This window comes from Gymnodraco acuticeps, unplaced genomic scaffold (genome assembly GCF_902827175.1).
Source record: "Gymnodraco acuticeps unplaced genomic scaffold, fGymAcu1.1, whole genome shotgun sequence".
NCBI lineage: Eukaryota > Metazoa > Chordata > Actinopteri > Perciformes > Bathydraconidae > Gymnodraco > Gymnodraco acuticeps.
In genome coordinates, this window is record NW_022991244.1 from 1,285,845 (window position 1) to 1,302,384 (window position 16,540).

General features: G+C 40.7%; 3 protein-coding genes across 4 annotated transcripts; all 3 read right to left on the reverse strand.

Annotated features, from left to right (window-relative positions):
* Positions 1-515: 515 nt before the first annotated feature.
* Positions 516-6,932, reverse strand: myorg (myogenesis regulating glycosidase (putative)). 2 transcript variants are annotated; one of them, XM_034239479.1, is made up of 3 exons: positions 6,792-6,932; positions 4,092-4,470; positions 516-3,940 (listed from the first exon to the last, which is right to left on the reverse strand). In XM_034239479.1, exons 2-3 carry the CDS (start codon positions 4,352-4,354, stop codon positions 2,149-2,151), a joined length of 2,055 nt encoding a protein of 684 aa, XP_034095370.1. In that variant the 5' UTR covers positions 4,355-4,470; positions 6,792-6,932; the 3' UTR covers positions 516-2,148. The 2 variants fall into 2 exon arrangements, with proteins under 2 accessions (XP_034095370.1, XP_034095371.1); XM_034239480.1 differs by lacking the exon at positions 6,792-6,932 and adding an exon at positions 6,159-6,691.
* A 260-nt stretch (positions 6,933-7,192) lies between these two features.
* LOC117561888 lies at positions 7,193-9,325 on the reverse strand. The gene is made up of 5 exons (XM_034239521.1): positions 9,181-9,325; positions 8,053-8,360; positions 7,926-7,958; positions 7,729-7,818; positions 7,193-7,645 (listed from the first exon to the last, which is right to left on the reverse strand). Exons 1-5 carry the CDS (start codon positions 9,298-9,300, stop codon positions 7,555-7,557), a joined length of 642 nt encoding a protein of 213 aa, XP_034095412.1. The 5' UTR covers positions 9,301-9,325; the 3' UTR covers positions 7,193-7,554.
* Positions 9,326-10,273: 948 nt separating this feature from the next.
* On the reverse strand, positions 10,274-16,518 carry zgc:109965 (uncharacterized protein LOC619266 homolog). Its single transcript, XM_034239490.1, has 15 exons — positions 16,377-16,518; positions 15,355-15,545; positions 15,011-15,155; positions 14,828-14,925; positions 14,624-14,701; positions 13,918-14,021; positions 13,599-13,687; positions 13,374-13,513; positions 13,108-13,286; positions 12,927-13,014; positions 12,771-12,809; positions 11,004-11,176; positions 10,858-10,911; positions 10,698-10,776; positions 10,274-10,565 (listed from the first exon to the last, which is right to left on the reverse strand). The coding sequence occupies exons 1-15, from the start codon at positions 16,516-16,518 to the stop codon at positions 10,509-10,511; spliced, it is 1,656 nt and encodes a 551-aa protein (XP_034095381.1). The 3' UTR covers positions 10,274-10,508.
* Between the last annotated feature and the right edge of the window lie 22 nt (positions 16,519-16,540).

Below are 16,540 nucleotides of genomic sequence, written 5' to 3' on the forward strand. Positions count from 1 at the left end.
CCACCCTAACTTTATTTCAACCCGGAGAGACGTGATGTAAGAATTACATATTTATTGTTTACACGTCATATGAATGAAATGATTGCCATGATAGTACAACAGGAGAATGTAATGGTGTTTGGCGATTAGGCCCCCGGTTTGCAGGATAATCATTCAGGAGGGAAAGCACCGCTCCGATGAAATCCCCGGGGTCTAGACACTGGTGGTGGTGATGAGTAGGTGAGACCGGTCTGAAGGAGGAAGGTTTAGCTTTGTCCTGAAGGAGACGGGAGGCGAGAGGGGTGGAGGCGGGTTGCGTGTGATCATCTGCAATGACAACTGACAGGGAGGAAGAGCAGGTATTTAAGGCATTTAGCATGTGCAGCGATTGGCTGCTGAGGCGTGACGCCCTCATATTTAATGAGGGGGGAAGGGAGCCATAGAGTGACGTGTGAGTGACTCGAGTTAGGTCTTCCTTATTGAACTTGCGCTAAAGCTTTCATTACCATAGGAATCATAATGTTAGAATTAAAGGGTCAGAGATTCAAAAGCCTTTATTTCTATGGCTGGACAATGTAACCAATATTATTCTTTATTGGTTTAACTTTTCAAGTATAGTCCCCTTGCTGCCTTACATCGAGTTTGATAAGACAACCAATATCCGTTGCATCTGTGCATTTGTGATATCACATGATGTATTTGGAGCTAAAGCTACAAAAAATGATTAAGACGGTTTAAGACATCATTTTTAGACGTTTAGGCATTTGTGGTAAAGGTTTAACTTGACCCATTAAAATAACAATAAAATTACAGAACAAATGTAACAACATAAAATATCCAATGTATAGCAAAACAACAAATCGCAAATAATGTGGCAGTAATTGTTATCATGGCACTTAGTTAGAAAATATTCACATTAAGAAAAACACTGTGCCATTAACATTTGATAATAAAATGCTGTCATGGCATCTAGACTTCCACACTGCGTACAAAGAAGGTATAAAGTAACCAGACCATTTTCACTTAGGTTATTGTGTTCAATGTATTATACGCTTATAGTATGACTATAGCTCCCTAGCTGTCAGCCAAGCACAATAAAGACAAAGACACAAACAGATACTTTAAAACTCACTGCAGCCAGAAAAAGCTGTTACCTGAGGAAGAGCATAAAATATTTAGTACCTAATAAAAGGCATCTTCTCCTGCGTTAAGAGTAGTTACATGACACTGTGTTCCACAAATGAGCGCACATGCAGTTTGTAATGATTAAACCTCAAGCATTCATCCTGATAAGTGAAGCATTAAACCTGACTTTCTGAAAAGTACCTCGGAGCATAAACGTAGAAGACGGTTTCAGGTAGCCCATTCAATTGCCTCCCAAAATACAATCCGTGTGGCTTATTCAACTGTACACCGTACGGCATACAATGGCAACTGTGCCTTACTTAAAGGTGGAGTAGGTAATTTTGGAGAAACCAGCTTGAGTGCGCTAGAATTTGAAATACACAGCCGGAAAACCAACACACACGAACGCGCACATGACCAATGAGGCCCGAGATAAGTTTGTGCAGAGATGGAAGGCTGACAGGCAGATAGGCCATCCAGTTATTTTAGCCGGGCCGGCTGATTGGTCGTGCTTTTTACAGTAATACGGCTTCCACAGATTACATTTTTGTATGGATTTTTTGTCAAAGCACTTCAGATATTCATTGCTATCGGGATGTTAAGAGCATTCCATGGAATACAACAAAAACTGTATCTCGAGCCGGTTTCTCAAATTTGCCTACCCCACCTTTAATCACAGTTTTGAGTATTCCCTTTTTAAGAAATGTTTCGTAAAGTGGCTGCCAGTTAGCAATTGTTACACAAAAGTTTAAAAAAATGAGTGTACTGCTTAGTTATCTCACATAAAACCACAAAGAAAATGCAAAAAAAAGAATTTAAAATTCATATGTTAAAATTAGATTAAAATTAAGATAAGGTTCTGAGCATGTTTGAACCTAACAATTTCACTTTAGTGATGTAATGAGTGGTTGTTTAAAAATTCTTTATATATTGAGAAAAGCTTTTTTCGTAACAAGCATAAAAGCTGAATTTGAGAAGCTTGTCTTACCAGCAAATTCCAGCAAAGGCTAAATTAAGTATGTTCAGCTTGACATTCACTTCTTGCTACACCCAAACAAAGTAAGCAATTTCATCCAGGTCTACAGGATAGTCTGTGAGATGGAGGGGCTCCTTGATATCAAATCGCTCCCCCTTGTAGCTTTTCCAACGGCCGGCAGGGAGGTAGATGTCACGCTCTTGCTTTCCCGGCTCTAAAACCGGGGCTACCATGAGGTCATCCCCAATCAGGAACTGTGAGTCGATTTTATAGGCCGTTTCATCACCTGTGGCAATCCACCACAGGGGCCGTATGATTGGGTCCCCGGTGTCCAGCACCTCACTAGCCAGCTCCAGGACCCGGGGTGCCACAAGACTCTCATGAAGGGCTGTGTATTTTCGTGCAATTTCAACCACCTCGTTGTCGTATTCCCATGGCGGAATAGAAAACTGCATGGAGGGCATGAAGGCTATCAGCTCCAGCCAGCGGATATAGAGTTCTCGATCGGGTAAGACATGAATTCCCTCTGTGCGGTTCAAATAGGCATTCCCTCCGATCATGTCTGGTAGAATAAACTGATAGCCAAGAATGCTGATGGTAAGCACGGTGGGAATAATAGATTTGAGACCTAACTCGTAGCCCCAAACAGAGTCTCTGTCAATTGGTCTGAAGAAGCAGGATATGTTCTGGGACTGGTAGCCACTGCGCAGCTCAGCTCTATCATTGTAGGGAATAGCCATTTCCGTGTAACGTCTGGTGAAAAAACTTGGGTCTTGAATGGGAGTTCTGGTACTGAATTTCCATGGTAAGAAATTAGTCTCTCCTGCGTCAAATTTAAAGGATGACACTCCGTACCTGGAACGCAGTGAACGTAGCTGGGAGGAAAACCAATCACGGGCTTCTGGATTTGTGAAGTCCAAAATGCCGCCAATGCCATTCCACCAGCGCACCAAGGCAGGCAACCGGCCTGTAGGCTCACGGACAAACAGCCCCCTCTCTACGCAAGTATGAAAGTTTTCCGAGTCATAGTTAACAAAAGGGTGAATCCAGAGTGACGCCAGAAATCCATCTGATTTCAGCTTCTGGAACATGGCGGTGGCATTGGGGAACTTAGTGGGGTCAAACTCATACTCTCCGTAACGCCTTGTGTAGCGATCATCTATTTCCAGTTGGCTACAGTTAAAGTTATACTTGCGTATGTTGGCAGCATACTCCAAAACTTTCTCTTGGTCAATATCAGTCTTATGTAGAGCCCAGGTCGACCATATAGGATGCCGAAACATGACTTTGGCAGGCACTTTGTTTGGTTTGTTGAAGTATCTGCGGACCATGTACTTGTGTATGGATGTCACATCCAAGCCCACGCACACTCTGTAGCTGAGTTCAGCACATGGCTCCTCTCCTGGGTTTGGCTTGAAGGGACTGTCATTGTATCGTGCCTGGAAGGACATGGTCTTCTCTGTGTCATTCCAGCCCAGGTGGAAGGGTACTGAATTATTTATCTTAATGGCTGTAGCATTGGATGAAAGCCAATAACTCTCTAAAATTCCTCCAAATTCATTGCGGTTTGCGTAGATGTCACTTGTAACAAAGGGTTTGGGAGCCTGTTGGCCTTTAATGGAAACAGGCCAGTGTTGTATTGCTGACACAGCACCACCATACCAGTGTGCAAATGTGTATGTCATGGCATGCTCAACAGGAATGTCAGGAACCAGTTCTTCCCAACGCACACGGTAGCATTGTACCGTGTCCTTGGGCCGCACCGTCTCGATGAAGAAGTTCAGTTTTCTATCAGTGGTTTGTCCGCAGCTCAGCATCTCCCCCTCTTTGGAGCATGAATCCAAATCCAGCGTACCTGACCTGCCAAGATTTAAATATATTTGGATTTACAAGCAATCTCAAATTTATTTTCAAAAACGACTTGATTACATATACAGAAATATTCTAATGAACCTGAAATATGCATCATTACAAAAGCTTAAAAATGTGAAGACCATTGTAAAATACCAACCTGAAATCCATTCTGAATACAATAGACCCTCCCTGGTTGCGGATAATGTAGCCATCTTTATTCAGATCCAGGAGCTGAGTCTTAAGCAGCTCAGCTTTGCGTATAGAGGCTATATAATAACACCACGCAGTCACTGCAGCAACTACCAGCACCAGGCCGATTACCCCGGCTCCGACTAAGGGTCGAGTGTCCTTGCTGTGTTTCTGCTTGGGGATAACATCTGTAATTGTGCCCCCTGCTCCTCCTGGTACAACTTGGTACATGACTTCTGCTGTTCAGTTGGCAAATCTGAGTGTTGCTTTTTAAGAGCTCAAAGAAATATTTTCCAGGGAACCTTGTGTGCCGCACTCTGGCCCCGTCTTTGTGTCTATTTGCCTGCCTGTCATGAGAGAGAGATAACAAGCATTGAAAAGTCAATGTCAAAGTCTTCATGCAATATTTGCTTTTCTCATTGAAACAGTATTTATAGACAAAATGCATTGAGGATCAAATAACAAGGCATCCTGTACCTTTAGCCTTTGGACAGAACATTCACGTTATATATCTTACCAGCTGTGGTTAGTCGAGATTACTTCAAATCACTTAACTATCAGGTAATTTCAGGAAAATAGCTCCAGCCAGAAAACACTAGCTGCCAGGCTTGTTCTCATTCTATTTTGTTTCCTTGTCAGTTCAAAGCCTCTATTACATTTCTGCATTGTCTTACATGCTCTGCATTGCTGCACAAAGGGATTCCAAAGCACTTGGAGGTATTATGCTGTCAGAATGTAAACTTTTAAGATGTGTGATTTAACAAAACAAATCTACTGTCAATTACCCGTAAGAGGATAAAGTGGATGTTCCCAGCAGTAATTCTAACATACGAGTTCAATTGAAAAAATACTAATTTGTATGTAAGGAAGTAGAGGAGCAGAAAGGGGATTTTGGCCTTAATGCTCTGCCAATGCCGGGAAGGAGAGGAAAGAATACTAAGCTTGGAGGGTGTGCTTCATCACGCCAGATCAACCAAAACTGCCAAAAAACAGTTGTTGTTGTTGTTGATGTTTCTATTTCATTTAGACCAGTCTGTCCCTCCCAGTAGGGATACAGCAAAAACGTTTACGGGTAATTAACTACCTGATGTTAGTTATTGTGGTTTTGGCTAATCAGAATAGATTAGATTAAGGTGCATTGCCGACAGAGGGGAGTTCAGTCCCCTCCAGAGTACTCCCTGTATGCTGACTTGTCCTAACTGCAATTGACCCTCCTGGTCTGCACTGGCAGCAAAGGTCGATAATAAAAAATGCTTGCTATTAATTAGCAATCTAATTGACTAATTCTGTGTTCAACCACCCTTAGTATAGATTTCCTCCAACAACAGGACTGATAACATGAGCCCATCATTAATTAACAGAGAACTAACTGTTGGTTCCCTGGAGATCCACTCTGGCTGCAGAAATTGACAAAGTGGTTTACTGTATTCATATTTATTTATATTTGCATTTATCTAATCAACTTTAAATCAAAATACATGTTGTTATTAATCAATCTGTTGTCTGTTTTTTCATTTAATTTAGTCAATTCAAGTGTAAAAACAGTGTGTAATATCCACTGAAGTTCCCCAAAACACAAGGGGATATGTTCAGATCGCTTTTGATTAACTATAACCTAAAAATCCCAACATTTGTTTATGAATTAAGGAAACCAATTAATCTATTATTTATTTTTTTAAGTGAAAATGCATATTTCCACTGTCCAAAATTACACAGCACACTTGAGAAGCTAGAACCAGAAAGTGTCGTCCATTTTCGCTTGAAAAGTTACTACAAATATTATAGTTTAAACAAAAATACTTTTTATAATGAATTCCTCGTTGCAGCTCTACAGAAAATATTCATATTTGTAGGATGCTGGAGGCCGGAATGCTAACTTAAAATTATTTTTAACAAAACAATGTAATTAAGTAATTCTATAATTCTTGAAATGATCTACAGTGTGCATCAACCTTTTGAAAAAGGTTTTCAAAAGTGTATGTCCCTATAACTGATTAATCTTAACACTCTTTAACTACACACAAAGACAACCCACCCTGTTTTCCATGCCTGCTATAGTGGCTTGTTTGTCTCATTGAAACAGTGTCAACAGGCAGACTCGGAGCTTTCTTTGTTTATGCTGTGATAAGGAGGAGGGGGTGTCAAAGCTGCCACTTCAGCCGATCCACTATCTTTTCTGACATGGAAAAAATAGACACAGAAGTGCTGATACATTCGGAACAGAAGTGTGAGAAGCCTCACTATACCGTAAGAAGCACGCGCGTGTTTGTGTGTGCGCGTGAGAGTAAGCGTATGTGTTTACAGTTATACTCAGCTAACTTAGATAAGCACACGGCAGAACTTTACAGAGCTACAGTAAAGTCTCACTGTGAATTAGTTTAACTTTTTACTTAAATTATGCATATTTAGTAGAAATATAAATACAAATGTAGGCTATAATACATGCATTATTATAGCCGTACTGAAAATAAATGTTCCTCGCTAATGTACCCACAGCGTCTACATACAGTATAGTCCGATTTATAGAAAGTCGTTGTTTTGCGCGGTAGTGCAGGAAAGTTAACGGAGGGAAAACAACCCGTAATCCGTGAGAGAAAAGTAGCATAGTATTATCGTTTACCCTCATGCTAAACGTTTAACTGTTCATTATAAATAGTTTGTTGCCTACCGATCTGCAGCTGCCCCCTCTGCAGCTCCGAGCACAACGTGTTTGCTTCAGTTCACAGAAAAAGACCAAGAGGCATCAAGGCATGTTGATTGATGGGTATCCGCCTATACGCCCACCGCAGCATGGGAAATGTAGTCCAGTAGGTGGGAGCATTACCGTTTATTTTCTCATTATATATCAATTACACTGTTGTACATAATTCAAACCTGTCACACTAGTTAAATTACAACGTTTTTTGCATAGCAAGTGAGCCTAAAACATTTTGTTATGAGCACTTAATTTCTATGTTATGTCATATAATGATGACCACACATAGAACTCAAGTCATTATATGACCATATAACTCAAGTCTGCTATAGATAAATAACATGATAATCCCATAAAAAGTCTATAAAGTTTCCTTGTTTGCAGAGTTTTTTTTAATGTTTTAACCCCCCAAACACGCATTAAAGAATTCCTTTATCAAAAGATTATCTCTCTAGTAGGATACACTTCTAATGCCACAGATTGAAACACATTAGGGCCACATTGCCTCACTCTGGGAAGATCTTTGCTGCTTGATTTAGTACTGAGTTGTAAAAGTGGCCACGCTGTGAAGGGATATAATAGTTTTAAGAGTGCCGCCTACAGTTACATTATGAATTCTTACACCTTGTCTCGCTGGGTTAATTAGTGAAGAATTAAACAATAGTGAAGTTAACAATCTCCATATAGGACCTCAGCAGGTCCCCAGTCGCCGCTTTGGTAAACAGTGCTCATGGTCCTAACGAAGACACTCAGACACAAACTCTGGATGTATGATGTAGTGTCTGGCCTGGTAGGGCTTCACCACGTGGAAGCAGCTGTAGCACCCACTGTAGAGAGACCATCAGAGCAGAAATTAGACCACAATGGTTCTTACTTTTGGCACACTTTGACAGATTTATTCAATATTCACCTATTATTCTGGCTGCTAGACCTTCGTAGAGAGTGGTATTGAGGGTTGGTGGTTTGGGGTCTTGTTCGGAGCTGGGCCCCTGCATGTTGCCTGTCCATAACAATGTCATTTTGTCAGGATGAATCATTAATATTGCTCATTAACAAACAGTATCTAGGGTTTTCAGGGTCTAAAGGTCAGGTCAAGAGGTCTCTTACCTGAGTTGCGGTGCTGATAGTGGATAGACAGCCCTGTGAAAGTCAATTTGAATGCAAAGAAAAGCTATTAGAATCAAGTTTGGTTAGAGGCTTCTTTAGACTGTATATACATCCAATGTAGTGCTACCTTGCTGTTGGCTTCTTCCAAGCTGCATGAAGCTTAAACTCAGTGCCAGAAGGAGGCTCAGTCAGTTGTAGTTTCTGCAGTGCGTCAGCAGAGGGCAGAGCTTGTGCTGGGGATGGGTTGACAGGAGGCATGAGGTTTGGTTTGCCTGTTATCAGGTAGTTGTCTGGACAAGTCACAACTGGACTGTGGAATGATAAATGTCTGACAGGGGGAAAGAGGGGACGGCCAATGTCCGCAGGGGGCGAAGGGTGTGGAAATATGCGGCATGACCTGTAGTTGGACTGAAGGCTCTTGGGAAACAGAAAGTCCTGTAAAGACAAGGGATAAAAGGACATGTATGGCTAGAAATAGAAAAAAAATAGAAGATAAGGTGAATTAAAAACAATATGTAACTGTCGTTCTTACAATTAGTTAATTAATAATAATAATAATAATTTAAAAAGCAGCTTTAAAATCCATCTTTACAAAGTGCTTGGATAAAAGCAAAGAAAGAAAAAATATGTTATACATTAATACAATAGTTTTTAAAGGAATAGAAATATGATAAACGGAATAGAAACGCAATAAAAGGAATGTTGAGACCACATAAAAAAACTGTATTTATTCAGTTATGTATTCTTTTTGAATTTACCAAGAGATTTCAAGATTCGTTGAAGATTATGTAATTCTCTCAGTTCTCAGAACGTAAAGAACATCCATGTTTTAAATTAGTTATATTAAATTAAAATGTGTTGAGTAGGTTTTAGGCTTTTTTATTTCCTTTACAGAAGGATGACTATACTCTCTATCTCTCCTGATCTCTGTTTACTCCATGTCGGGTTGAATAAATAGGCATTGAGGAAGTTCTGAATAATAGATGTGATACAGCTTTCATCCAGCAAAGGGAAATGTAAACAACCAGCCACCAAGTAAGGCACAATAGTGTGGCTTAATGAAGATACTGCCAACAATAAGTGGCCCAATTAGCCTTGTTTGACATTGAATGCATAAAATGTTAAATTATTTCAGTAGCTAAATACATTGATTATACTGTAGGATTACGACTTACATTTTCTCCAGAAATTGTCCTTGCACAATCATAATTAAATATCCCTTTAAACCCATGCAGTCCATGGCTGTTCGTCTTACCGGCCGGGGCTGGGGGTTGTTCCTGCGGTGGGCAGAGGTGGGTCGAAGCTGTTCTCGTTTTGCTGTGCCAGGAGAGGCAAACTGCTCTTTGTACATAGTTAAATAGAGCTGAGGAGCCATCTTCACTTATCGTCTTTTCACCTGCTCCCCTCCAGTCTGTTTAAAAGTTATGTGCATCCTTCTCCTCCCCTGTCACCTGGTGGCTCCTCCCCTCATTCGTGTGCATCTGTTATTCTTTTACCTGCACTTTTGGTATGCAAATATCCTAACGTGTGTGTTTTCTCCACTGAAAACTGTTGCTGGGTTCTGCATGCCACCTACTTTATGTGTATATATTACTCTCCCTGTGTTTAATGGATCAGAACACAGCACGTTTGCATGCATCAGTAGCTGTAAACCCTGCTTGGATCACCGAACAACTACAGTAGATGGTAAAATCTTTGTTATACATGCAGCTATTGTGATTAATCTAGGCTATATGTTGTAAGAGACGGGTGAAGAGCATCCTTGGTGAACCAGAACATCTCTTTGTGCCACCTGAGCACTCGGACACTAATCCCCTTAAGCACCAGGCCCCCTGCAGAGACACACATACCTGGGGTCACTCTCCATGACTCCCTCCCAGGGGCCCTCACAAAGTAACCAGCATTGATCTCAAACATGAGGCTTCCAGCTCTTTTGCTGCTTCAAAGTTAAAGCAACATAAGTCTTATCTGAGCTGCAGAACTGGAACAAACTGGAGCAGGGATGGGATTTCTAAGAATCTCCCACCACCCAGGGTCACCTCTATTCACTGTCAGCATGCCACATGAGCATCAATAATTTACCAAAGCGCTGTAGGGTGCCATTGTGTCTCCACTGCTTTCACTGAGTTATCTGTGACAGGAACTGGCTGTTCATCTCGCTGCAGTGGTCGGGCCTTGTTTGACAGCCACGTTAAGCCCAGTCAAATCCATGTCAACAGATGCAGAGAGGACATGGGGAATCATAGTAATGATGTGGCAGGAACGACCTTCACTGGGCCTCTAAATCAAATCCAATCACTAGTTTGTGTTCCCTTCTGTAGTATACTTTGACGCAAGGCAAATCCCAAACTCTTCCTTTTATTCATACTCTCTACATCTCTTCCAAACAACAACAGTGCAGTGTATTTGATAGAAAAATGGATAAACATTTCAAAGCAAATGCATGCTTCTTTCAGTTATGCATGATGATCAGCCTCAGAAGATTCTTGTTGCATGGCTTTCATGTTCTGCACAGCCAGTGAAGCAGACGTCCGACATGATGCGATGCAGACTTCAAAGCCCTTGCCATAGACTCAGTGTTATTTACTCGTGCTTGTATTTCGCTGCCGCTTTGAGCTTTACGTAGAGATAATCAAAATTCTGTAAGAGAGAACAGACAGATGCTGTGAGAGGACAAACCGGAAGTGTCAAGTGTTCAAAGCACAAGAAGAAATGCAGGGTGCTATGCAAAACAGTATGAATGGACAATGTAAAAAGGGTACATTTACGGACCTGAATGGTGTAGTAAACGATTGCCAAATAAGCCGCAATGCAGCCGCCGAGGAACAGATCAAAGGCTGCAGGCTTCACTCTGGAAGAAAAAGCATATGAGAGTCCAAACATATTGAAATAAAAGTAAGCACAAGATGTATTTGAACACAGAAATATTTACCTGTACATCACAATTTGTTGGCTCATTTGATCAAAAAAGGTAATGTCAGGGTCCCTGTTTGAAGAGAAATGGTTGATCATTAGTGATATTGTTGGATTTCCTCCTGCATTGATCAGCATGTGTTTGCTTCTTCTTCTACAGCGTACTTCTTGTCCTGTCGGAAGGTGTGTCTGTGAACCTGCTGCAGGTAACGCTTGAACTCGTGCTCCAGAGAATTAACCAGCAGGATGTGAGCCGGCTCCTTATCCAGCAGCTGGGTGGCCCGAGGGACCGATGTCAGAGAGGACATCAGACTCGACATGCGACTGTCGTGGAAGTCCTTCAGCCAGAACGTAGACGTTATTCACAAAAAGAAGAAAGTAGGAAAGGTCTCATGTTCCATTGTACTAAATACAAGTAGTTGTATGGTCAAGGTGTCTCAATATTGACCCATGAGAAACCTGATTCTTTACAATTTACACTCCAAATATATTTAAATAGTGGGTTTAGTCAAATGCCTCCAATCATTGAATGAACTGAATTAACAAGCTGCAGTTACAGTTTTTCTCGATTGCTAACACACTACAATTATACATAAAGCACAATTATTTTAACTGACACTCAAAGAGCAAAACATCGGCTCAAATCTCCAAAACTCTAAACACGTTTTCAGCTTTTCACACAATTTGCAAACCACTGCACACATTTCTCCACGTAAGACACAGACATCTGACATAAAGTCACGTGTTAGCAGGTTTAAAACACTGATATTCAAAATGCCTCACACATGGACCAATAATCAAGAAACACGTTCCACCTGACCAAACACCTGATAGCATAACTGTTGGCTCATCAATCAGGATGTTAGCACTATAAAAAGACCACAGGTGAGTACTTTCTTACAGCAACAATGGAAGCCAACATGGAAGCAAGAGGAAGAGGAGAGGAGGAGGAAGAGTACTCTCCAATGAAATGAAATGTTATCAACCATGGTGTGTCGATGAGAGAGGCTGGACAGAGGGTTCAGCCTAATCTAAGCCGATGTACTGTCGCCTCTGTAATCCGGACACTTAGACTTGAAAACAGGGTTAGTTCCCAGTTTGTAGCTCTGCATAATTCATGATATATCAGAGCTTATATCTGTTGTGTGAAACGTATTTGCTGCATTACTGTAATTGAATTGTTGGCATGTTGCATACTATAACCGTACAAACATCCTGCACAATGTACTGTGGTAAACTCACTTTTATGCAACACAGACGCTGACCGACCACTACAGTATATCTGTGTTGTTTATCTGAAGGACTGAGAAACAAAGAGGTGGAAGGCTAAGGGTTTCCAATGAGGCACAGGAAGCAGCAGTTACAAACTGAGTGTTGGCAAACAATGCATCACACTTAGAGATCCGAAGCAGAGTAGCTGTGTGCTGAGATGCATGCTGCACAATGTTATATTTTCAACAACTCATTTGTATTTCTTCATTTTCTGTATTTCTGTAAACTCAAGCAATCTTTCTCTGCAGAACCCTCTCTGTACAGAGCACAGCCCATAACAGATGGAAGTGCTTTAGATGATGCTCAGCAGTGTGTCGCTGGGTGCTCAAACAATCTAGTGTTATGAATGAAGTGTGTTATATTTGGTGCTAAAGTTTGCATTTGGTAAGTGTTTATGTAGTTTTGAGTGCAGTTCTTCATTTAGCAGGAGAAATTAGGTGTTTTGCACTTTGGGTGTGTGGTTTTGTGAATTGTGTTTAGTGTTCTGAGAAACTGAGCAATTTAAAAAAGAATGTGTGTTAGCAATCGAGAAAAACTGTAATACTAGGACCCAGGCCCTTGATATACACTGCAATTCCCATAAACTAACACCAGAGGTCAGCAATTGTCAAAGATGCATTATATAAATGATTATATTTACCAAAATAACCAGAAACTTACCAATTGGCCCTTGAACACCTGCATATCTTTCGGTGAACCCTTGTGGAAATAAAGGGAGATCAAAAGATTAATTGCAATGAAATGCAGATGAAATGATGGTGAACAATTATTATTATGCGTTATGCGCATGCGTTATGTTTGTATGCATTTAATCACCTTGTCAGAGAGATTGTACATATAACGTGCCAATGTCTCTGCTACAATGACGCCATTACGTTTCATTTTCCTGAAGTCCACTTGTGACCTGTGGGAAGACACAATACAACTGTTATGTGTTTCTTTGCATCATCTCTTCATATGCAGTGTCTAACAATCAGAATCAGAATTAAGAACCCACATGGTGTCTAGCATGGAGCCACGGAGCTCAGATTTGGGGTCTTCAAGACGAGACAGAGTGAAACTTGGTATCCTGCGCAGGCTGTAGCGCTCGTGTTCCCACGCTACTGAGGACTCCACAAGATTGATCTTCTTATGGACCAATCCCACCTTCACCCAGGGGAATCTGGAGGACACCACCTGCAGGAGAATTCACACATTTGAAGTCCAAGAAAACTGAGATAAACCAAGTCCATTTCTCTGGACCTAGCAGTAAAGTTTCTTTACCTCCTCCAGCTGTTCAAGGAAAGACTGTATGGGACTGTCTGGTTTAGGAGGGCGGGACACGTGCATGTGCAGTTCATCACTGTTGGCCAGTGTATCCAAACACAGCACAAACGCCACATTATCATGGAGCAGACTGGACTCTGCAGTGAAAAGGTTTGGAGGAACGATTTAAATGGGCTGCTTATGTTCAGATATAGTAGTCCAAACACTTCAAGAAAAACTCACCAGCGTGGTCCAGATGATCTTCAATCCATCTCTTTGTGCCAAGGAAATTGTATTTTCCTCCTCCAGTTAAGGAGAACATTAGATTGAATCTAAAGACCAAACATAAATCAGAACATGGTCAAGAATTGTTATCTGCCTGCACCAAATACTTTATTTTTATGTTCTTCACTCATAATAAAAAAGGTATGCTCTCATAGCTTGTTGTACTTTTATACTTGGAGGCCAACTTTTAGCATCACTGGGAAATGTGGACACATATAAACACTAACTAGCTTGACCTTATGTTAAGGTCGTTCTGTTGGGGGGGACTGTAACTCACGGTGGTTTGGTGCCTGGACTACTAAAAAGCTTCTGGAAGAGACGAACTAACTCCAGCAGGATGGTGACGCCACTGCCATTAGAGTCTGCTCCGTACGACAACCACTGTGGTAAAAACACAAACATATATATGAATGGAGAAAGAATTATACAGCAAATGTAAAAATAACCCTTGACCCCTTTTTCAAGACATATTTGCATACAATTATAAAATCCATACTTATTCCACACATTAGTGTTCACATGTATTTTAAAAACAAAAAGTATAGTAGTATTAAAGTAAGTTAAAATATATATTTTTCAATGTTAAAGCTTTACTGTACATGTTGCTAGGTAGCTAAAGTGTTATCTTACCGTTAAATACATGATGCATTATTTTCTAGATTTGTTCTGTATTATAAATATTAAGTTATCAAATACATTTGATGGAGTAGACAAAATACAAGTATTTAAGTTTATGTACTTAGTCTCTGTTTTTTGCTTTTTCTAAAAGCATTCATAGATGCAGAACATACAACTGTGTAGATTGCATCACATTACTGTATTTCTTTTCAGTTGTATTTCCTAAAAGTTCCTCTTGTCATGCCCCTGGAGGGTTTTATATAATTTTCCTTGACAACAAATATATTGTATTTGGATATTTTTAGTAGTTTGCATAGAAACAACCAAACAGTGAAAATTGGATTCATAATGTTTATGTAACTCACTGGTGCTAGCCCGTAGGAATCATAGTGGGCGGTGATTACGATTGTGGGCGCATCCTCCTCGGCTCCGGGAAGCACTCCCTGAAGAAAACATCACTAGTTATACATGCAGAAATAACGACTAATCACAAGTCAAACTAATCCAGTTTGAAAACTGAAGAATGTCAATCAAATGTTTTAAATCATCTGTCCTGGTCCCATACTCACCTCCAGCGTGGTGAAGGTGGTGTCAGTGCTGCTCTTTATAGCTGCAGTGTTGCTCAATGACATCTGAAAGGCTGTAGCTGTCACCATACTTCGAAGGACTGCCAAAAATGAAAAAGCATATAAACCTCAGTGTAATGTTTTTTCAACATCTTCACAGTAAAAATAACCTCTTGCAGCCCTCACCTCTGACGAATATAGACAAGGTCCTGGTGGCTGCAGCTTGCTTGACTTCCTCATACATGATAAGCAGTTTCTCATCCTCAGGCGCCACATATACTGGAATGAGGATCTCCTTCAGCAAGACCTCACTCTCACTCACCATAAAGGACTGCGAGGGGAAAAGAGGATTGTTGAAACTACTCTTTTTGATGCCCTGTGGTGTGGTGATCATTAACACTTGAGCAGGCTGTTTACCCTGGAGCACTAGGATGTGAGATATGACATTCAGAAACTGCTTGATGGATCAGAAAAGATGCTGTATTATTTGTACTTGTTGCCTTGCAGCATGTCCTGAAGCAACTTGTTACCTGTATTGAATCGTAGGGGACGGCAGAGATATTTGTGGGCAGCAGGATGAGGATGGCAGCAGCATTTTGCCTCTGGGCCTCGAGGTATTTCTCTGTGGTGAAGTCCATCACCTTCATGATGACGCAGCGGCGGGTCAGCACCGGCTCGTCTGCTGAGCGTGCCTCCGCCCCCAAGATGGCTCCACGGCAACCTGAACACACGAGTGTGAAATGAACACAGGCCACTTAGATGTTAAGCTGTTCTTCAAAGCAGAAATACAAAAGGAAATAATACGTCTGTCACTAAGTTCTTTAAGATGATACTCATCCTTTTTAGCCATGGATGTACACTTATTTGACTTTATTTTTTGTCTTACTAATGTGTGCTTTTCTTCTCTATATTAAGTTAGCTTTGTCTTTAATATTGCATGCCTTTTTTTACCTATGTCACTTTTTACTGTAACACTGTACATTTCCCCACTGTGGGACTTATAAAGGATTTCTGATTCTGATTTTAGAATATTGTAATTTTAATCTGAGCTTTATTTATTTATGATACAAATTTAAATGCAAACAATATCAGCTTATGTGATAGTATACATTGCTATACATGAGACACGTTGTTAGTTTGAATTGGCTTGATTTCAATTAGCAACAGTTTTTAAATGAGTGCATCTGTAATAATTATTCACCAATAAATATTTACTTTACACCAATGATCTTATTTGGCGTGGCGATTTAGTGTGATCGCATCTCAATCTTATTGAATCACCAATCACGATTGGTTAGCAAATGTAATAGTATTCATATCTCTTTCTTAAATGTAAGCTGTTATCCCTTGTGGTATTCACATCAACAGCATAATCATATGTTGCTTTATGTTAAATCTAAAAAGTAACTTGTGACTGCAACTCTGAGACATATGCAATGGAGCACAAATTCGAATAGAGGCAACTAGAAGTAAAAAAGCAGCATAAAATGAATGGTCAAAACTGTAAGTAAATGTACTTTCCAGCACTGGATATGCAACTCTCTGAACTTACCATACTTCTGTTGTACTAAGTTGTACTGTTGCATCCTGTAGGCAGTGAACTCATGGGAGGAAACTGGATGGAAAGCAGAGCCATGCAGCGACTGGACGCAGAGCAGCAGCACGGCAGCTACACTCAGCTCTCTCGGCAACATGATGTCACTTCCTGCCTGTGTC

Excerpts from the sequence above, each read along its gene's own strand:
- zgc:109965 (XM_034239490.1), bottom strand. The coding sequence starts at position 16,518 with ATGTTGCCGAGAGAGCTGAGTGTAGCTGCCGTGCTGCTGCTCTGCGTC. Across the intron at positions 15,156-15,354 it reads TCCCCTACGATTCAATACAG|TCCTTTATGGTGAGTGAGAG; the intron begins GTAACAAGTTGC and ends TTCCCCTCGCAG. Across the intron at positions 13,688-13,917 it reads AGTCCAGGCACCAAACCACC|ATTCAATCTAATGTTCTCCT; the intron begins GTGAGTTACAGT and ends TTTGGTCTTTAG.
- myorg (XM_034239479.1), bottom strand. The coding sequence starts at position 4,354 with ATGTACCAAGTTGTACCAGGAGGAGCAGGGGGCACAATTACAGATGTT. Across the intron at positions 3,941-4,091 it reads GTATTCAGAATGGATTTCAG|GTCAGGTACGCTGGATTTGG; the intron begins GTTGGTATTTTA and ends AAATCTTGGCAG.
- LOC117561888 (XM_034239521.1), bottom strand. The coding sequence starts at position 9,300 with ATGGCTCCTCAGCTCTATTTAACTATGTACAAAGAGCAGTTTGCCTCT. Across the intron at positions 7,959-8,052 it reads TGGAAGAAGCCAACAGCAAG|GGCTGTCTATCCACTATCAG; the intron begins GTAGCACTACAT and ends TGACTTTCACAG. Across the intron at positions 7,819-7,925 it reads CTATCAGCACCGCAACTCAG|GCAACATGCAGGGGCCCAGC; the intron begins GTAAGAGACCTC and ends TGTTATGGACAG.